Genomic DNA, 22,801 nt, shown 5'->3' with positions numbered 1-22,801 from the left:
AGGAAGGTGTGTAGAGCTCACTGAGCCGGGAATTCTAGGGGGGATGGGACCCCAACGGGAGGAGACACATGGGAACTACCCACAATGTTTTAAGGGAGAGGGATGGGGGTGCGTGCATGCCTTTGTCCCTAAAAATGATTCGTGCGCTGAGGCACATTGTGCTCTCCAGGAGTGCCGGGTCCGGGAAGGACACTTCACTTGTGACTGCAAGCAACAAAAATGCATTGCAGTCACTGCGGGTAGGCAGCTTATGTGTGGCAAGTGCAACGGCACCCACGTAAGCTCAGCCTCGGGGACATACCCATTTGATTCCCACCAAGAGGTACAATCAAGTGGACAGTCCCGGGGGAGGGAAGGTTCCACAACATGGGACCATGTGGTCAAACGACCCCGGGGTAATGCATGTTATCGGGTTAAAGAAGGTTATGTGTTTTTATTCAAAAATGTATACATGACGGCCACAGACAGGCCTCCAAGGTTCTTTTCTGTAGGGACAATCAGACCTCTCATGGTTCCGTGCCCAAGCGAAGGGCATGTCCAGAAACGCATAGTGACCAGGGCCATCAGCGCCGACTGGCAGGCCCCTGTCACATTAGGATCTTCTTTGGGGTATGGATTTCTGGGGACACTATCCCTAGGGGGCGCCGCAGGGGTGATCAGTGCCAGTAATAGGAATTTCTTCATATGTGGACTTACCATCTTAGGAAACAACACCCTACAAGCACTGGGTGCAATTGACCAAGAACTCGCAGAACTCAGACTATACACACAGCAAACGAGATATGCAGTAGACTATCAGCTAGCCAGACAAGGAGGGGTATGCACCATCGTCAAAGGAAAATGCATCACATATGTACACGACGAGACATTAAACATAACAGCAGCCATGTCCGGGATACAAAAGCAATTGGATAGCTTTAAACAGGGATTTACAGGGACTGATGGGTGGTTAGGGCGGCTGTTTAACACAGTTTGGGGAGCATACATTATGAAGGGATTAATTTTAGTAGTAGCCATCCTGTTCACACTCTGCCTGGGCCTAACCTGTATTAAAGTGATATGTGCAAATATTGCATCAAGAATGCTACCCACTGCCAGTATCCAGATGCAAGAATTTAACCACACCACAGAGGAAGAGGAACAACGGCAAGGACGACATATGTACAAGTCACTGTACCTCTGAAGATCGTCCATGGGGGGTCAGCCATGAATGGGACCCCCTGGACGAAAGGAGGGACTGAAGTAGGCCATTTTCCAAAAGCCATATTTTTATTATCTCATCAATATTCACCTCATTAAACATATTCATTTATTGGACTGATTGGCACCATTCATAACGTGCCCACAATGCAGAGGGGAACACCCGAATGGACATTCATTTAAATCCCCCTCTGCACAGCTGAGAGACCTTTAATTTCAAAGCCGACAAAAGATCCTTATTCTGCCCAGCAACAGCACGAAGCTGCATTTTAAACTGGCCTTTGGCCAGAAGATCGGGATATCTGCGAGTCAAGACCTGGAGTGGGTTATATGGCATAACCGGACTGTCAATAAAATATTACAGGAATAAAATGGCCAAGGCAGGCAAAGAAACTTAATAAACTAGGATAAAAAGAATAAAAGATTAGATTAAATCCCCCTACACACAGCAGGACAAAATGACATTAACACCTAATCTCGCAAGCATAGAATACAGACACAAAACAGTAGAGGTCGATGTAGATAAGGGGACACATCGAGAGGATAATGGGAAACACATTAAAACACCGGGGCAAGAACAGGCAGTCCCATTAACACGGACACACACCATACAGATGCAAATTGACAAGTCTCTCAGGGAACTTCCTGACCAGACAGGCCACTTTATAAGTATTGTAAAAATGTATGAGCAATTGTTCCCGCTCGAATTTGGATCCCTATAAATATCCAGAGCAAATGTATAACTATTGAGATCAACGTGGCCAAGCACTGTTTCTAAGCGGGTTACGCGGTTCTCCCTGGGATCCCAGTAATTGTACAATAAAGAAAAACGCTTTGAACATTGCCTTGCGACTCGACTTCCTTGAATGCACTGGTACAAGGGATTTTTCCCTACAACAAAAACAATCAAAGCACTTAAAATGATTAAAGAATTTGATAGGGTAGGAACACAGAAACTGGTTCATCTGGCTGGGGAGTTCAGAAGATTAGGCTGCAATCTCAAAATTAGAGGTAGGTCATTTAGGAATAAAATCAGGAAACATTTTTACTCACATGGGTCATGGAAGTGTCTAAAACATGCTCTCCCAAAAGTCGTGGATGCTAAGTAAATTGAAATTTTCAAGACTCAGATTGATAAACCTTTGTTAGTTATGTCTATGAGGGGATATGGAACAAAGTTAGGTCAATCGAATTGAGTTACAGATCAGCCACAATATAACTAAATGGCAGAACAGGGAGTTTGAGGGGCTGAATGCCTACACCTTCCTATATTCAATCACAAGTGAGCACAATTATATAAAATTATCCTAAATTATTCTTTCATTAATTAAAGTCTGTCATCAGTTACAGTCAAGAGCTCCCTGAGCTATGTCCATTATGTCCAAAGTTTTCAAACGGTTCTGTGAGTCATACTTGGGTCTATACTGTTTTGGTGTTTAACCAAAAAGTGCATAGTAAAGAACCATCGGGAATATGGACAGCCCATGGAAAGTGATGGTCAGACTGAGGCTTAATCAATCAGTTTGATGGGAGGAATTGTACTATTTGGCAAATAGTCGCATTGCTGGTATATATTCATGCTGAATTCCTAAAAGCTGCTTTAGGAAAGTGGGGGTGGAAGGAAAGAGGACAATATTAGAGAACAATGCCAAGAAACATTGACCTATCTTGCAGGACTCTTCTGAGGTTTGATGTACACATACACTCAGTGTTGTAGAGCACAATGTGCCTTCTACCTGGAAGTAGGAAGATCTCAAAACTATTAAGAATCTTGCTGATATCATTGGCACTAAGTTGAATCTTTTTTGGTTGCTAAAGATCAGAAATTCAGAATCATGGTCAGTCAAATTAAGCAGTAACTGGAATTGCTGGACTTACAATAGTCACATCAACAGCAAGAGGACAGTAACTTTGGAATAAATCATAAACAAACTAATACTTGTGACCTATACGATAGTTGCAGCTCACCATTTCCAATCCCTTTTGGTGTAAGGTGTCTCACTGGGCTAAATTTTCAACTTTATTTCAAAGCAAATGAAAACCAGATAGTGTCTATAATGGGTTGCTGTTCTACAATTCTGGATTAATGCCCGAGTTGGAAGTCCACTCTTGTTTAGGCAGCTGACTTTGTTACTGGAAAAATCTTAGGCCCAGGATTGTTTCTAGTCATCTCTTGTTTTATGGGCTCCTATAAAATTAGATATAATTCCCCCCAATGCCATAGTATTCCAAATCCCAGAAGGGAAACTTGAAACACCTGCCCTCAACTGTATTTTACAATTTGATAAACTGTGAAAAAAGATTTGAAAACCAGAGAACAATATCCCGAATGTTTTATTGATGATTGTAAATAAAAATGTTTATTAAATAATGAAATAAACATGAGGCCGTCCTCATGTGTGTCATGTCCTCATAGTTCCGCACACATGAGGACGGCCTAAACCGGGATGTTGGATTTATGTCACATTATCAGTAACCCCCACAGCTTGCCCCTGGTCTTGCATAATCTCACCAGCTGTTCTGTCTGGAGACAATACACATCTCTTTAACCTGTGTTTAATGTTCCCTCCAACCACATTATCTGTACCTTTTAAGACCTGGCTGGCTTTAGAGATTTGCATTCTAATTAGTATTCTGTAACTTGATTTCTGTGTCTGTGCACTGTTGGAGAACAGATAACCACTCCATCTGACGAAGGAGCAGCGCTCCGAAAGCTTATGGTATTTGCTACCAAATAAACCTGTTGGACTTTAACCTGGTGTTGTGAGACTTCTTCCTGTCATTATAAACAGCCTTCATTTTAAATAATTTTTAGGAATATATAACCAACAGAACACATCCAATTTACTAGATTTCCTTGATTTTTCATGCTATCATGATTTTTGCTGACACCTGTTACACATTTACTAATTAGAGCTGCTAAATTCAAAAACATGCTATGGAAAAGATTTATGACCAAAAAGTGTGAGATAACCACAAACCCATTCAAACCCGTACACAAAATCAAAACTGTACATACAAATATTGCCATCATCTGAAAGGACAGCATAATTGAGGAGTCCACGCACCCCGGACATTCTCTCTTCCACCTTCTTCTGTCGGGAAAAAGATACAAAAGTCTGAAATCATGTACCAACCGACTTAAGAACAGCTTCTTCTCTGCTCCATCAGACTTTTGAATGGACCAATCTCGCATTAAGTTTATATTTCTCTACACCCCAGCTATAACTGTAACACTACATTCCGCACTCTCTCCTTTCCTTCTCTATGAACGTTATGCTTTGTCTGTATAGCATGCAACAAACAATACTTTTCACTGTATACTAATACATGTGACAATAATAAATCAAATCAAATCAAAAAGACATGTTAAGATTTTGGAGGTAGACTTTTCAGATGAAAAGGCTACACTCAAAATGTTAACCTGTATGTTGTCTAGACACCGACAGCCCAGTTTTCTTTTTCTGGTATTTTCCGTCTTTTGCGATTTATTTTTTCAAATCTAATGTGAAACATATGTGGCTTCTCTTTTAAAAGAACGGGAAACACCATTAGTAATTTCTAATCTAAAATAAGAGGCCTCACTTCAAATCGGTTCCACTTTATTGATGAGCGGTTTATAAATAAGGGCTGGAAATGAAATGCAAGAAATTCACTTATAAAAAAAGCAGAGAGCTTCATTATCCCCGCTTTCCGCGTGAAGTCCTGAAGGACAGGAAGTGAGTGAGGGGATTGTATGGAGCCTGCCGGGACTGGTAGTTTATACTCGGGGGTTTTCTTTCTGTTTTCTGCGGAAAAAACTGCAACTCCCGGCTTCCTGCGCCTTGCGCTCACTCGCTGCTTGATGTATGAAACAGCACAGGGAGAGGAGTTCTTTTGTTAGCATTTTTCAGATTCTTACTGCACATCAGCTGGAAGCAACATGACCGACGAGCAAGAGATCATGTGCAAACTGGAGAGCATTAAAGAAATAAGGTGAGGGTGAAGTATTTAAATGCTCCTTTAAAGCATTTCTTTAGCACCGAGAATGCGATCCAGACAATATTGTGGGGCTTTATAAACCCATTCGCAATGGTGGTATTCACTCTCGATTCTCCTCTTTTAAGAAGTCTGTACACATTATTCAGTAGATGCACTTGCACCCCGACTCGAATGGATTTGCGGACCTGTCAGATTTCGCTCAGAGTAAATATTAAGCTTATTTTGAACAATCTCACTCTCAAACAGAACTCAGCCTGTTTCAAGTGAAGTCACTGATCTGTTTCGCTCTCTCATCACATCTCTGGACAGGTCCCAGATGTTGACAGTTCTGAGCCTAGATGTTATGTAGCATACAGCAACCACATTGCAACCGCTTATTGTTACCACATCGAATCCAGCCGGAGAATGGTGCTTTCTACCAGAACCTTTCGGCGCTAGTCTGTGTATCCTGCCACGCATACTGATTCCGTTACACAATAGAGCTACAGAAACAACAGATGTTGCAGATTTGTTTTAAAAGTCCCCGTTATTGAAATGTGTTTACCATTCGGGGGCGGGGGGGAAGGGGGTGGGTGACGATCCTAAGGCAGGTGGTATACTCTGAGTCACCTGGAAGATGTAAAAATTGGCAGTGAACTTTTAATATCTTGCATTGAGTAGTTAAAATAAGATCCTACCAAATCAGTTTTCAGGCCCGCAGGAGGCTGTTGGGCAGTTTTAAAGTATATAGTGATGTTGTTGTGGAGTGCAATGTAAAACTGGACATTGCATTTTTAATGCAGATTGGTCTGGTGCTATAGAGATGAAAGTAGTGTCTTTAGTTGACGGGTAGGGGAGTAACACTGACAAAACAAAATCTAGAATGGAGCCCAAAGATGGACTGATGCCTAAACATGTCACCTTTCTTGCAACAATTTCGATTTAATCAGTACAAGATGTAGTGCATTGCATTTCTTTGGAGATTGAGAGGGGGACGCTGGTATTTGGGCTGCTTAGGGTCTCCATAAATTTTGCCCAGGCTTGTGCTCTGGAGAGGGCATTCCAGTTTTCACTCTGAAGCATTAATACAATGTGGGACACAGCAGTTGTGAGTAATAAGCCAAACTCAATTGGTATAGAGTGTGGTTGTTACAAACTGACTCTGACAGTGGGAGGGGTTCTCATGTCCCACTGGCCAGCCACAGTCAACCTCAAGTTAGACAGTCCTCCGACTATTAAGGTGCTTAATGGCCCATGTTCCCCCTTCTTCAGTAGGTGTTTGGAGTTTAGAGTCTTTGCTCAACAAGTGGGCAGAATCCATTGCACCAGATAAATACATGAAAGAAGATCCCAACTCTTTGTTTCGCAATCTGGAGCATCTGGGCCATGTGCTTGAGACTGACAGATGACTTGCAGATAGTCAATAATGCACACAAGACAGCCATGATCAACATGGAACTTGATAGATTGAATATTGACATAGTTTTCCTACAAAAGACAAGGCTCACCAAAGGCTGATACTGAAAGAAAAACATTACAAGTTAATCTAGCAGGGGAAGATTTCAGAGGAAATGAATGAGCAAGGTGTAGGCTTTGCTGTATGGAACTCACCATTCTCAATGATAGAACCCCCACAAATGTTTCAGAACATGCTCTCTGCAACAACTCTCAACTCAAACAGTTAACTTCATGGTTATCTATTCTCCAACACTGTGCTCCACTACAGAGGGCAAAAGACCACTCCGATGAGGAACTTGTCATTGCTATTAGCAGAATCCCTAAGGCAGAATTTCTTTATCTACTAAGGGATTTCAACACGGGTGTGGATATAGACCATGAGGCATGGCTCTCTTGCCTTGGACATCATGGATTGGGAAAGATAAATGAGAACAGATAGCTTTGTGTAATTCAGAAGAAACCATGCCGAAAAGTGTCCTGGAGGCATCCAAGATTAGGGCAGTGGATCTGATCAGCACCAACTATGACTCTCCATAGAGTATTCTGAACACCTACAGCCACCACAGCACCCACTGTGATACAGGTCACTCCCAGGATTAGGATGCAACCTTTGAAGATTTTTCGTTCAAAGCAGATATGTTGTCCTTGTATCAACGTCAGCATAATACCAACCCAGATAAAAAAAAACAATAGTTCTTCTGCTTGATTGAACAGACATTCTCTGATATTCCCTAACCGAGTGTAGAGTGAAATGGAACATACTTCAAGACACCATCTACACCACCACACACTCAACATATGGGAAGCAGAAAAAAGCTGAGGATAACATCACTGTGATAGAACTGTCATTGAAGCCAAGCAGTCCACCCTCATTAATTACAAGAGAAATCCAAACGAGAAGACTCTGAATGCACAAAGAGCCATTTGAAGTACAGTCCAACACATTGCTAGGCACCAATGACTATTGGTTAGAACTTTTCCAGAATATCCAGATGTCCTTTGACAGAGGGAATGTCATGAGCATGCGTGAAAGCATCATAAAGGCAACGGGGGTGGGGGGAGTGCAGAGAACGGCTGTGTTTCCGTGAGCTCTGACATCCTGAGGCACAGCCCGTAAGCACCTAATCTTGGAGTGAAAACTGAGTATCATTTTCCTGGAAGATTTCTGGTTAAATTTGGAGACAAAGTGCTGAGTAAAGTCTTGAAAACCTTCGCTAGAAAGAAGCAGTTGGAAGTAGCCAGGGTGGAGCTGAGCCCTCCATATGGTAATTTGTCAGTGAGCAGAGCGGCTCTTGACCCGATGACATTGAAAGTGTTGTAAATGATGACGGTCTTTATGATTAAAGTTAGAGATGACAAACTCAGCTTTTTGGCACAGACGTTCAGTGCTCATATTGCTGAACTGCAGAGTAACAGTAAGCAGTTTGATGAAGTGGAGGAAAGAATCCTTATTGTCGTGAATGCTACTTCCTCAGTTGGGGCCTTCTTTCAGTTCTTGGAAGATCCGCTACATGGTATGTCAGATATCCTCATTGATCTGGAGAGCTGGGGTTGGAAGAGGCATGTCTGTGTGATGGGCTCTCCACAAGGATCTGAGGGTGAGCTTCTAGCTAAATGTTTTGAGAATTGGCCATGTTTTTTTAATCTCAACATGAAAGCTGGGTGAATTAATCTTAAAGGGGGCATGTCGTATCCTGTTTTCAAGGCCTGACCCCTGGCCGGTTATCATATGTTTTGATAGCTTCATTTGCAGACGTTTCGATAAAGCTGGAAAGCATCTGGAAGCTATCTGACTGCAGTGTGCTCTGTTTTATCCAACTACCCTGAAGATGATATCTGATGGATCCTTAAGGCTGTTCGACAATCTTACTGAGGCTTTGGCCTCTCTAAACTCTGTGGATAGTAATAATTTGAATGCACAATCTGCAGTTCATTACTAATCCTGGAGTTTATCCTTTGTTGTTAAATTATTTTTTTGATTTTGTGACATTATCATGCTGACAGGGCTGATCGAGTACATGAGGATTGCGGCAAATTTTGCCTGCTATCCTTTGAAAACCAGGGACATCCATTTGTTTACAATAGAGTGCATCCATCAGCATGTTCCTTTAATTACTCCAAGTTTAAGACAAAGATGTGATCTTACTATATCCTCATTATGCCAGGGATGCAAGGTGGCACACGGGAACAACCTGCATTGCTTCTGGTCCTGTGTCAAAATTGAACCCTAGTGGTTTAATATCCTTAAAAAGCTTGAGAGTGTTGCGGAGTGTGCTAGGTCGGATGTATGGCACTAGGGCTGTGCGATACTTATCTGTCTTTTCTTATAATCCTTGTATTTATAATGGTGGTATATATTATGTGGTATCCTTTACTGTTGTCATAGCTAATATGACCAGCGCTACTGTGGGGAGATGGATGGGTGGTTTGATGAAGAGGTTGCGAATATGGCCCAAGAAGTCCTCACAGCTGGTGAGTAAAACCCCCTTAGAACTATTGGTGTCATGTAGTTTGTTCTTGTATTTTTGGAGTCAGAAAGAACCTCGGATGGACTCCTGTACAAGTGCAAACAGAGTGCATATCCTGGGAAAGTACATTGTTTTCTATCAGTGGTGCCCGTGATATAGGTGGAGAAGAGGGAAATATGCTTTGGTGCGTACCTTAGCGTGGTGTGAGAATCTTTGACCGATCAGCCTTTTCTATACTTGTATCAATATCCTATATTCTCCTTGGCTGAATACACAATGGCAGTCACTACTTTGAAAATCCTGGAATGTAAGTTACGTGGCTCCGTCTCTTGTATCCTGTAAGTGAGGGATGCACTTTTATGCCACGTACTCATGGATTTATCTTGTTCTTCCCAATCTTTGAAACATCTTTGTTGTTTGTATCTTTGAAGGCACCATTTGTAAAGAATAATCCAAACCAACTCTGTTGGTCCTCTCTTGTCTCTTTCTGTATGCATATGTGGAAAAAAAATCATGTTCTACTGTATCAATCCTTGAAGATTGGTTATGTTGGTTGGGATTCTCCAGCCACATTCGCCCTAAAACCGAAGAATCCTGCCCGAGGTCAATGGACCTCTGCGTGGTCCGTCCCCCTGCCCGCTACAATTCCCGGGACAGGAGAATTCCAGCTGTTTATAAAAATGGCAAAATTCTTCAATAAAAATATATTTGAAAAAAAGGCAATAGGTCCATCACCAAAGAAGACTGCTCCCTAGAAAACAAAGACAGGGGAGATCATCACTAAACAGTTGGAGAAATGGGTGGAACACTAATTCTACTCTAGGGAGAACACTCACCGTGGAAGCTCTGGACACCCATAAAAAGCCTGTCTGTCATGACAGAGCTGAAGAGTAAACTTACAATGCAACCACAAAGCTACTGATGCGCTTGCCATGGGCAAAGCTCCAGGTGCTGATGTCATTCCACCCGAGCTCATAAGCACTTGTAGCATCTGCCCAAACTTCTCTGTGCTGCTGGAGGGAATGGGCAGTGCATGAGGTTCTGTGTTTTGCAAAGATTGTGATCCTGTACAAGAGCAAGGGTGACTGCAGAGAATGCAACAATTGTGGAGGCATTTCCCTGCTGATGGGAAAAGTATTTGCCCATGTTGCCATTGTCAGACTGCAGATCTTGGCTGAATGCATCTATCCCAGATCGGCAATTGACATCATCTTCCCAGTCCGACAGTTGCAAGAGAAATGCTGTGAACAAAGGGGATCACTGTGTATTGCATTCATCAATCTCACTAAGACATTTGACCATGTGGGTCTATTTAAGCTGCTGGAGACAATTGTCTGCCAGCTGAAGCTGCTCATTGTGATCTCCTCTTTCCGTGATATGGTGGGTAAAGTCAGCCATGACGCAATATCCGAATCCTTTGAGATCCTCAGTGGGGTCAGAGGGTTGTGTTCTAGCACGAATATTCTGTGCCATATTAATTTTGCTGCTGTCATATCCCTCCAAGTCATCTACAGAAAGTGTCTACTTATTTACTGCAGCTGACAGAAAGTTGATCAGCTTTGCTCAACTGAGATCCAAGACAAAGGTACACCAAAGCCTCATCAGAAAGTTGCCCTATGCTTGGAGTGCCATAGTAGCATTCCATAACAAAGAACATCTTCAGCACCTAATAGATGGATTATCTCATGCCTGTAAGGTGATTGCTTTGATCATCAGCATCAGGAAGACAGAAGTCATGGTCCAAGATGTTCCCATTCACCATCTATCATAATTGGCAATGTAAGACTGGAAGGTGTTGATCGTTTCACATATCTAGATGCCGCAATCACCAGCAATCTGTTTCTCGATGATGAAATAAATACACACGCCACAAAAGTTGAAGCTGTTATGTCCAAGCTGAGTAAGAGAGTGTGGGCCAACAGCAACCTGACTGAGAATACTATACTGCAAATCATCTATGCCTGTGTCCTTCATGTACTCCTGTACAACAGAGAGACTTGGACAACATATGCAAGGCAGGAGAAAAGGCTGAATAGTTTAAAAATTCACTGTCTCAGATGTCTCCTCAGCATCTCTCGTTAGGATAGACTCACCAACTCTGAGGCCCTGGAGTATCCTAATTCCATCAGCATAAGCTCATAGTTAAACTATCGCTGCTGATCTATGCTCCTTCGGCCATGTTTGTTGTTGAAATGAAAGTCATATACCCAATGATCTTCCGCATGGTGAACTGACCACTGGGTTAACAGCTCCTGGGCTTCCATACTTCTGCTACAAGGACACCTGGAAGCAATGTTAAAATATTAAAATGGCAGACATTGGCTCTGACAACTGGGAGACAGTCACTGACAGCCATGACATTGAAAGCTGACTTTTTGGAAAGATTTTGTTGGAAACAAAATGCACAGCTGGCCGAGAAGAGGGCCCAGAGAGAACAGGGAGCAGCGGATCATGCACCTTCTCAGCCACTGCCTTCCTCTACAGAAAATGTGGCAGAGATTGCCATGGCAGAGTGGGGCTCCTGAGCCTTACGAAGCAATGGTTAACACAGAATTGACCACCATGGAGCAAACCATTGTCTTTTGAGATGTAAGGCTGCCACTGAGGTAATATCTTTAGTAATACCTCGCTATAGAAAGGTTATCACTGATAAGTTGACGAGGCAAAACATGTCAGACAAGTTAACTGATTGAATATGATTGGTAATTTGGTCAAGTTTTAGTAAGTCAAACATGGGTGGCATTGACCATGAGTAACTTGGGACAGAGTGCATTTTCTGTTGTTGTCTGAGTATGATTGTCATCCTGATACAGTACATTTGCCTGAATATGAAAAGACTTTTTCTTCCACAATGAATTTAAGATTCTGATGCTGTCACAGCGCAATAAACAAGAGATGTTTTTCCCTTTTGTTGAAAGTTTAACCAGGTGATTATTTGTCATGGCCCAAGGCAGGTCAACAAGCTGACTAACCTCCATTATGATGCCCAAGGGTGGCATCGGAGCACCTCGTAAATGAATCCTAGGCACAAAATGTCTCTTTCTCAGTAATATTAAAGAATCCACAAACCAAACAGTACCATTAACTCAGAATTTCTATTTAATGGCTTAAACTGAAAACATTGAAATAATTGAAATCATTTTTTTTTCCATTGCCATTTATATTTCATAGTTAGTATTTTCAAATTCTTCTGCCAGGTCACGGTCGTCTGCGTATTTTCACAGGAGCCAGAAGAAAAATTAGACTCCCTGGAACTCCTTATAGAAGGGTAGTTTTATAGGAGGAAGCTTGTTAGAGGCATTTCTAACATTAAATGACCTTTGTGCCAGAATTTTGTAACTTTTTATCTGTTCATATTATAAAAATAATCTTGTGTTAAGTGAAGAGAGGAAATGGCTAATGAGAGTAACCAATCACAATGACTTTCAGGATATGGTGAATGAGAGTAACCAATCACAATGACTTTCAGGATATGGTGAATGAGAGTAACCAATCACAATGACCTTCGGTTTCATTAATGTGTGACACCCCTGTGGTCATTCTTCCAGCTGCAGTTCCTTCGAGGGGTGTGATGCAAAAAACACGTATTTGCCTTAAAGTTACCATTTTTTCTTTTAATGACCTAGAATCATAGAAACCCTACAGTGCAAAAAGAGGCCATTTGGCCCATCGAGTCTGCACTGACCACAATCCCACCCAGGCACCAGCCCCATATCCCTACATATTTACCTGCTAATCCCTCTAACCGACGCATCTCAGGACCCTAAGGGGCAATTTTTGGCATGGCCAATCAACCTAACCCGCACATCTTTGGACTGTGGGAGGAAACCGGAGCACCCGGAGGAAACCCACGCAGACACAAGGAGAATGTGCAAACTCCACACAGACAGTGACCCGAGCCGGGAATCGAACCCAGGTCCCTGGAGCTGTGAAGCAGCAGTGCTAACCACTGTGCTACCGTGCCGCCAAACCTGCTTGGCAAATTTTCATTTTCATGTCAAAATGGGGTCTGTTGGAAAGAAAGGTGCAAATCCGAGATTCTAAAAAGAAAATTGATTTGGTGCCCCAATGATGAAAAAGTAAAGCCACCAGCAGCCTCAGTAAAAGAAAAGGACAATGCCATTCAGATGAGAAGGTGCAAGATGCAATTCCTGCAATAATAGGATTTGCGTGCCAGCATTTGCTGTCTTGACTCGTATCCGCTTGGTTCAGGGACTGAGGGTTTGGCTATCAGCATCAGGAGAAGATGGAAAAAAATTGGAACAAAAGAAAACTTAAGAAATAACTTTGCATTCTCCCTGTTTTCCTCAATGTAAAAACCACCAGCATCTGTAAAACCTTAATTTATGCCAGAAGCAGGCTCTATTGCAATACTTTTCCACTTTCATCAGCTGATACAAGCTGAAGTTACCATGCAAAGCATGGCCACTTCAAACAGGTGCCAGAGGGAGTCCAGTACTTTGGAACTAAACTCTCAGGAGAGGTGCGAACGAGGCATGTAATTCCAATAGTATGACATTTATGTAGCGCCTTTTAATCACCACAGCACATCCCAAAGTGCTTTACAGGCAGTAAAATACTTCTGAAAAGCAGTCACTGTTGTAATGTAGGAAACAGCAAACTTTCTTTAACACAGTAATTTCCTGCAAACAGCAATGCAAAATGATCAGATTATCTATTTTGGTTAATTGAGGAATTAATATTGACCAGGGCACTAGGGCAAAGTCATGGAGCAATTTGAGAACAAGGAAGAGAATTTTAAATCAGGACTTTGCTTTAACAGGAACCAATGCAGGTCAGTGGGCACAGGGGAGTGGGACTTGTTGCAGGAGAAGGCACAGGAAGCAGAGTTTAGATTAATTCAAATTTACATAGGGTAGGATGTGGGAGACCAGCTAGCTGTGCATTAGAATGGCTAGAGGTAGCAAAGGCATGAATGAGCATTTCAGCAGCAGATGAACTGAAATAGATGCAAAGTTGGGCCATGTTATGGTGGTAGAAATAGGCTGTCTTGATGATGGCACAAATATATAGTTGGAAGCTCATTATGGGATCAGTTGTGACACCAAAGTTGTGATCGTTAATCACATACTTAGTCACAGGCCTTTTCCAGGGAGAAGGATGGAATTGGTAGTAAGGGAAGAGAGTTTGGAGTGGATTGGAAGACGATGGCTTCAGTCTTCCCAATACTTAATTGGAGGAAATTTCTGCTCATCCAGGACTGGATGTTGTATATCAGAATGACAATCCAGCGACAGTAGAGGAGCTGCGAGAGGTGGTATTGAAGTAGAGCTGGGGGTCATCAGCATGCATGTGAAAACTAACCCCTTGCCTTTGGATGATGTCACCAAGAGGCAGCATATAGATAAGGAATAGGTTCCAGGGATAGATCCTTCGGGGACACCAGAGGCAATCATGCAGGAGCAGGAAGAGAAGCCATTGCAAGTGATACTCTACCTATGATTAGATAAGAATGGAAACACGTAAGAGCAGTCCCATCCAGCTGAATGACAGTGGAAAGGGGGCTGCAAGGAACAAGGAGAGAAAATTGTCAGCTCAAATAGAAATATGTATGATCAGATAGTTATTTCAGAGACATGGTTGCAAGATGACAGGCTGGGACCTGAATATTCAAGGTCACATGGCATTTTGGAAGCACTAGGAGTTAGGAAAAGGTAAAGGGATAGCTCTGTTAACTGAAGATAATGTTAGCACAAGAAAGAGAGATGACTTTCGTTCCACAGATCAAGATGTAGATTCAGTTCGGGTAGAAATAATAAATCTCAAAGGTAAGAAGTCACTTGTGGGAGTAGTTTGTAGGACCCCTAACAGTAACCACACTGTTTGGATGTGATATACAGGAAGAACTAATGGGAGCTTATGAAAACAGTATGGTGATAATCATGAGTGGTTTTAATCTACATATAGATTAGATGAATCAGATTGGCAAAGGCAATCTTAAAATAAACCCATAGTGTTGGGACAGTATCTTAGAGCAGCACAATCTATAACCAACCAGAGAGTAGGCTATTCTAGATCTGGTAATGTGCAATGCGATAGAATTAATGACCTCATAGTAAAGGTGCCCCTAGATAGTAATGACCATAACATGATTGAATTTTATATCCAGTTTGAGGGAGAGAAGAGTGAGTCTAAAACTGGTGTTTTATACTTAAATAGGGGCAAATATCAGTACATGAAGTCAGAACTAGCTGAAGTGAACCTTGGAAATAGGTTAAGGGATAGGTCAGTGGATGTGGAGTAGCAGAGGCAGACACTTAAGGAATTATTTCAAAACCTTCAGCAAAGATACATTGCAGTGAGAAAGAAGAGAGGAAGGGTGCACCGTCTGTGGCTAACTAAGGAGGGTAAAGTTAATATCAAATTGAATGAAAAAGCATACAGTTCCATAATTCAGAGGATTGAACGGAAAATAATAAAAAAAGCAAAGAATGACTAAATAAGTAAGTATGAAAGAAAGCTAGCTAGAAATATAAAAACATTGGATGGAATTTTCTGGCCAATGGCGCACCTCCACTAGAAATGGCAAAACCCATTGACTGATTTGCTTTATTATTGTCACATGTATTAACATACAGTGAAAAGGATTGTTTCTTGCGTGCTATACAAAGCATACCATTCATAGAGAAGGAAACGAGAGAGTGCAGAATGTAGTGTTACAGTTAGAGCTAGGTTGTAGAGAAAGATCAATTTAATGCAAGGTAGGTCCATTCAGAAGTCTGATGGCAGCAGGGAAAAAGCTGTTCTTCAGTCATTTGGTACGTGACCTCAGACTTTTGTCTTTTTCCTGACGGAAGAAAGTAGAAGAGAGAATGTCCGGGATGCGTGGGGTCCTTAATTATGCTGGCTGCTTTGCTGAGGCAGCGGGAAGTGTAGACGGAGTCAATGGATGGGAGGCTGGTTTGTGTGATGGATTGGGCTACACTCATGACCTTTTGTAGTTTCTTGTGGTCTTGGGCAAAGCAGGAGCCATACCAAGCTGTGATACAACCAGAAAGAATGCTTTCTATGGTGCATCTGTAAAAGTTGGTGAGAGTCGGAGTTGACATGCCAAATTTCCTTAGTCTTCTGAGAAAGTAGAGGCGTTGGTGGGCTTTCTTAACTATAGTGTCGGCATGGGGGGACCAGGTTGTTGGTGATCTGGACACCTAAAACTTGAAGCTCTGAACCCTTTCTACTTTGGCCCCATTGATGTAGGCGGGCATGTTCTCCTTTACGTTTCCTGAAGTCGATGACAATCTCCTTCATTTTGTGGACATCCAGGGAGAGATTATTGGCACCGCACCAGTTCACCAGATTCTCTGTCTCATTCCTGTACTCTGTCTTGTCATTGTTTGAGATCCGACCCACTACGGTGGTATCATCAGCAAACTTGAAAATCGAGTTGGAGGGGAATTTGGCCGCACAGTCATGGGTATATAAGGAGTATAGTGGGGGCTAAGAACACAGCCTTGTGGGGCACCGTTGTTGAGGATGATCATGGAGGAGATGTTGTTGCCTATCCTTACTGATTGTGGTCTGTGAGTTAGGAAGTTCAGGATCCAGTCGCAGAGGGAGGAGCTGAGGCCCAGGCCACGGAGTGACAGACGATCCCACTGCTGGCGAATGGCATGCTGCTTCCCACTGTGAGAAACACACTATAGGGAGGCCAGGAAAGTGAGACCAGAAACAATTGCAGGCACCATGGAAAGGACCCAGAGAAAACGTATTAGAACTACATGCACAGGTATTAGAAATAAGAGAAGTTAGAGTCCAAGGGAGAGGATGAAAGCGAGCAGCCCACAGGTTGTTTCATCTGCTGAAGGCTTTCTGGACATTGCCAGTGTCACTTGCAGTGGTTTCAATGAGTGTCTGGATTAAAGGAAATGTTTCTCTCTTCACATTTCCCTGAGGGTGATTTGTTTATTTCTCATCTTCACAATGGAATGCAGCTTTGCATTTTTAAGCAGTTTGCTCTCAGTTTAAACTGCAAAAGTTGTAGTCAGTTGAAAGATCATATTTTCAAAAATTAAGGAGGGTGGCACAGTGGTTAGTACTGCTGCCTCACAGTGCCAGGGTCCCAGGTTCAATTCTGGTCACGGGTCACTGTCTGTGTGAAGTCTGCACGTTCTCCCCATGTCTGCATGGGTTTCCTCCGGGTGCTCCGGTTTCCTCTCACAGCCCAAAGATGTGCAGGTTAGGTGGATTGGCCATGCTAAATTGCCCCTTAGTGTCCAAAGATTATGCAGGTTAGGGGGATTAGTGGAATAAATGTATGGGATTTTGGAGATAGGGCAAGAGGTGGGCCTGGGTCATATGATCTGTTGGAGAGTTGGTGCAGACTCAATGGGCCAAATGGCCTTCTTTTACACTGAGGGATTATATGATAGCCTCATTACACCTTTTAAATCGGCCATATTCAACCTACTCAATGTCTCCTGCTGCTTTTTACTTACTCATTCTAATATAACTTTTTCCAATGAAGGCTCTGATTTTTTTTGGTAGAAGTCGATCCACAGGAGCAGAATTCTTTACTCGCCAGATCATTTGTGAGACTATTCTTCATGACATGTATTACAGTTGAGGCAAATTGAAAACAGAAAGTACTCTACAGATCATTAGACACATCAAAAAGAAAATAAGGATGTCAGGAGACTGAGTGAGTGCCAGATTGAACAGGGACCAATTGTAATAAAAATATAATGAGGAATGATGCAAATTATTTGCATCTGCTCTGTTGCATTGCCAGAATCGGTTTTAGGATAAATCCTTGGAAAATGAGAATACAAGTCTGTATAAAATGAGAGAAAGCACTCAAATCTGTTCTGTTCAGAGTCCTGACATTGTTTATAATCTTCATTTAGTGTTTTGTGATTGCTTAGTCTTTGTTTGTTTCTCATAAACTCGTTTCCCCACTCCCCACAGCCACTCTTCCATCAATCCCTGTCATGTCCAAATAGTGAAATTACATGCCTTGTTCTCTCCTCAATTTAGAGTTTAGCTCCAAAGTATTGGATGTCTTCTAGCACCCATCTGAAGTGGCCATTGTATCTTCGGCTTGTATCGTCTGACGAAGGTGGAAAAGTGTTGCGATTGAACCTGATCCTAAGTCTAGGTTTTACAGATGCTGGTTGATCATTACAGCTGCATTCAGTTTTTTACATTGAGGAAAGAAAGGAGTCATAATACAGGCCACAAATTTATTTTCTTTAATTTTCTATTGTTCCAATTTTTCCCCATCTTCTTCTGATGCTGACAGACAAACCCTTCAGTTCCTGAACCAAGCAGCTGTGAGTCGAGTCAGTAAATGTTGGCAGACAAATCCTATTATTGCAGGAATTGCAACTTGCATCTTTGCATCCGTACTTGATTTGATTTATTATTGTCATATGTATTGGGATACAGTGGAGAGTATTGTTTCTTGAGCGCGAGACAGACAGACATACCGGTCATAGAGTAAAGTTTATTTATTAGTGTCACAAGTAGGCTTACAGTAACACTTAATGAAGTTACTGTGAAAATCCCCTCATCACCACAGCCCGGCGCCTGTTCGGGCTCACTGAGGGAGAATTTAGCATGGCCAATGCACCTAATCAGCACGTCTTTCGGACTGTGGGAAGAAACCTGAGCACCCGGAGGAAACCCACCCGGACACAGGGAGAACGTGCAGACTGCATAGACAGTGACCTAAGTTGGGAATCAAACCCGGGTCCCTGGTGCTGTGAGGCAGTAGTGCTTGCCACTGTGTCGTCCTAGTATATAGAACATAGAACATAGAACATTACAGCGCAGTACAGGCCCTTCGGCCCTCGATGTTGCGTCGACCAGTGAAACCAATCTAAAGCCTCTCTAATCTACACTATTCCAATATCATCCATATGTTTATCCAATAACCATTTGAATGCTCTAAATGTTGACGAGTCCACTACTGCTGCAGGCAGGGCATTCCACCCCCTTACTACTCTCTGAGTAAAGAACCTACCTCTAACATCTGTCCTATATCTCTCACCCCTCAATTTAAAGCTATGTCCCCTCGTGTTAGCCATCACCATCCGAGGAAAAAGGCTCTCACTACCCTATCTAATCCTCTGATCATCTTATATGCCTCTATTAAGTGACCTCCTAACCTTCTTCTCTCTAACGAAAACAACCTCAAGCCCCTCAGCCTTTCCTCATACGATTTTCCCACCATACCAGGCAACATCCTGGTAAATCTCCTCTGCACCCTTGCCAACACTTCCACATCCTTCCTATAATGTGGCGACCAGAACTGTACGCAATACTCCAAGTGCGGCTGCACCAGAGTTTTGTACAGTTGCAGCATAACCTCCTGGCTCCGAAACTCAATCCCTCTACCAATAAAAGCTAACACACCGTACGCCTTCTTAACAATCCTATCAACCTGGGTGCCAACTTTCAGGGATCTATGCACATGGACACCCAGATCCCTCTGTTCATCCACACAACCAAGTATCTTACCATTAGTCCAGTACTCTGTATTCCTGTTACTCCTTCCAAAGTGAATCACTTCACACTTTTCCGCATTAAACTCCATTTGCCACCTCTCAGCCCAGCTCTGCAGCTTATCTATGTCCCTCTGTAACCTGCCACTTCCCTCCGCACTGTCTACAACTCCACCGACTTTAGTGTCATCCGCAAATTTACTAATCCATCCTTCTATGCCCTCATCCAGGTCATTAATAAAAATGACAAACAGCAGTTGCCCTAAAACAGATCCTTGCGGTACACCACTAGTAACTGAACTCCAGGATGAATATTTCCCATCAACCACCACCCTCTGTTTTATTCCAGCGAGCCAATTCCTGATCCAAACCACTAAATCACCCTCAATCCCATGTGTCCGTATTTTCTGCAAAAGCTTACCATGGGGAACCTTATCAAACGCTTTGCTGAAATCCATATACACCACATCAACCGCTTTACCCTCATCCACCTCTTTGGTCACCTTCTCAAAGAACTCAATAAGGTTTGTGAGGCACGACCTACCCTTCATAAAACCGTGCTGACTATCCCTAATCAAATTATTCCTTTCCAAGTGATTATAAATCCTATCTCTTGTAATCCTTTCCAATACTTTGCCCACAACAGAAGTAAGGCTCACCGGTCTATAATTACCAGGGTTGTCCCTAAGGGGACAACATTTGCTATCCTCCAGTCTTCTGGCACTGTTCCTGTAGACAATGACGACCCAAAGATCAAAGCCAAGGGCTCTGCAATCTCCTCTCTAGCCTCCCAGAGAATCCTGGGATAAATCCCATCCAGCCCAGGGACTTATCTATTTTTACCCTTTCCAGAATTGCTAACACCTCCTCCTTATGAACCTCAATCCCATCCAGTCCAACAGCCTGCATCTCAGTACTCCCCTCAACAACACTGTCCCTCTCCAGTGTGAATACCGACGAAAAATATTCATTTAGTGCCTCTCCTATCTCTTCAGACTCCACGCACAACTTCCCACTCCTGTCCTTGACTGGCCCTAATCTTACCCTAGTCATTCTTTTACTCCTGACATACCTATAGAAAGCTTTAGGGTTTTCCTTGATCCTACCTGCCAAAGACTTCTCATGTCCCCTCCTGGCTCTTCTTAACTCTTTCTTTAGGTCCTTCCTGGCTAACTTGTAACTCTCAAGTGCCCTAACTGAGCCTTCACGTCTCATCTTAACATAAGTCTCCTTTTTCCTCTTCACAAGAGATTCAACCTCTTCAACCATAGGGGAGAAGGAAAGGAGAGGGTGCTGAATATAGTGTTACAGTTATAGCTAAGGTGCAGAGAAAGATCAGCTTAATATATGGTGGGTCCATTCAAAAGTCTGATGGCAGCAGGGAAGAAGCTATTCTTGAGTTGGTTAGCACATGATCTCAGAGTTTTGTATCTTGCTGCTGATGGAAGAAGGTGGAATGGTTTTGTCTTTTTTAAGATAACTGCTTTCCAAAAATGCTGCATATTTTCAAATATATAAAAATGATATCAGTCTACATAATGAAAACTCCTTGCATCCAGTACGTTCATGATAGCTTACTTTTTCAAAGGCAACACAGCTGGAAGTATAGCCTCAAAACATTCACCTACCAAAGTTCAAATTAAAAGAATTATGTGATTTACCAAACAACTAAACGTGAGCATGTCAGAAACTACCCAGAGGAATAGGTAACCTGCAAGAACTAAGCAATCAAATCTCGGAGTCAGCTTTGGCTCAATGTTAACGCTGTCCCCTCTGGATCCAAACCCCACTGTAATGGCTTGAGGGCATAAATTTAGGCTGATGCTTCAGTTCTGTAGAGAGGGCTTACCTTGTTGGAGGTGCTGCCTTTTAGATGAGACTGCAATCAGCAAGGATAGGCAACAACAACACCTCCATGATCATCCTCAATACTGGTGCCCCACAAGGCTCTGTCCTCAGCCCTCTGCTATACTCCTTATAGACCTATGACTGTAGCCAAATTCCCCATCAATTTGATTTTCAAGTTTGCTGACGACACCACTGTAGTGGGTCGGATCTCAAACAATGATGGGACAGAGTATAGGAATGAGATAGAGAATCTGGTGAACTGGTGTGGCAATAATAATCTCTCCCCCAATGTCAAAAAAATGAAGCAGATTGTCATCGACTTCAGGAAGCATAAAGGAGAACATGCCCCAGTCTACATCCAAGGGGACGAAGTAGAAAGGGTCGAGAACTTCAAGTTTTTAGGGGTCCAGATCACCAACAACCTGTCCTGGTCCCCCCATGCCGACACTATAGTTAAGAAAGCCCACCAACGCCTCTACTTTCTCAGAAGACTAAGGCAATTTGGCATGTCAGCTGCGACTCTCACCAACTTTTACAGATGCACCATAGAAAGCATTCTTTCTGGTTGTATCATAGCTTGGTATGGCTCCTGCTCTGTCCAAGACAGCAAGGAACTACAAAAGGTCGTGAATGTAGCCCAATCCATCATGCAAACCAGCCTCCCATCCATTGACTCTGTCTACACTTCCCGCTGCCTTGGCAAAGAAGCCGGCATAATTAAGGACCCCACGCACCCCGGACATTCTCTCTTCTACCACCTTCTGTCGCTAAAAAGATACAAAAGTATACTAAGAACAGCTTCTTCCCTGCTGCAGTCAAACTTTTGAATGGACTTACCTTGCATTAAGTTGATCTTTCTCTACACCCTAGCTATGACTGTAGCACTACATTCTGCACTCTCTCCTTTCCTTCTCTATGAACGGTATGCTTTGTCTGCAGAGTGCGCAAGAAACAATACTTTTCACTGTATGTTAATACACATGACAATAATAAATCAAATGTTATAGAGGCTCTGTCTGCTCCTCAGATAAACGTGAAAGATCCCACACCATTGATCGGAAGCAGAGGAGGGGAATTCTTCCAGTGTTTGCCCATTATTTATTCCTCAATTGACACTATTAAAGCAGATTATTTAGAAATTTACTTCATTGTTGTTTGATAAATGGGCTGGTCAACTTTCCTTTATATTGCAACAGTGCCTGCACTTCAAAATACTTCATTAACTACGTAGTGTTTAGTAATGTCCTGAAAGGTGTTCCACATGTACCTTTTCCTTATTTTCTCTTTTTGTAATTACCATGATATGCAATGCAGACAGTCCTCAGACTTGTGACACAGTTGGTTCCTGAAACCAAGTTGAAGTTGAAACGTTGTAAGTCGGAATGAGTTTTCCCATAGGGAAAA

General features: G+C 42.6%; 1 protein-coding gene across 1 annotated transcript in view; it reads left to right on the top strand.

Annotated features, from left to right (window-relative positions):
* The first annotated feature begins 5,009 nt into the window (after nucleotides 1-5,009).
* zc4h2 (zinc finger, C4H2 domain containing) overlaps nucleotides 5,010-22,801 on the top strand; it is a 40,980-nt gene continuing 23,188 nt past the window's right edge. Inside the window, exon 1 of the mRNA XM_078210348.1 lies at nucleotides 5,010-5,175. Within this exon, the coding sequence (XP_078066474.1) occupies nucleotides 5,123-5,175 (53 nt within the window). The 5' untranslated portion in view covers nucleotides 5,010-5,122. The remainder of the gene's footprint in view (nucleotides 5,176-22,801) is intronic.

This window comes from Mustelus asterias, chromosome 4, assembly GCF_964213995.1.
Source record: "Mustelus asterias chromosome 4, sMusAst1.hap1.1, whole genome shotgun sequence".
Taxonomy (NCBI): Eukaryota; Metazoa; Chordata; class Chondrichthyes; order Carcharhiniformes; family Triakidae; genus Mustelus; species Mustelus asterias.
This window is presented reverse-complemented; position numbering and strand designations above follow the sequence as displayed.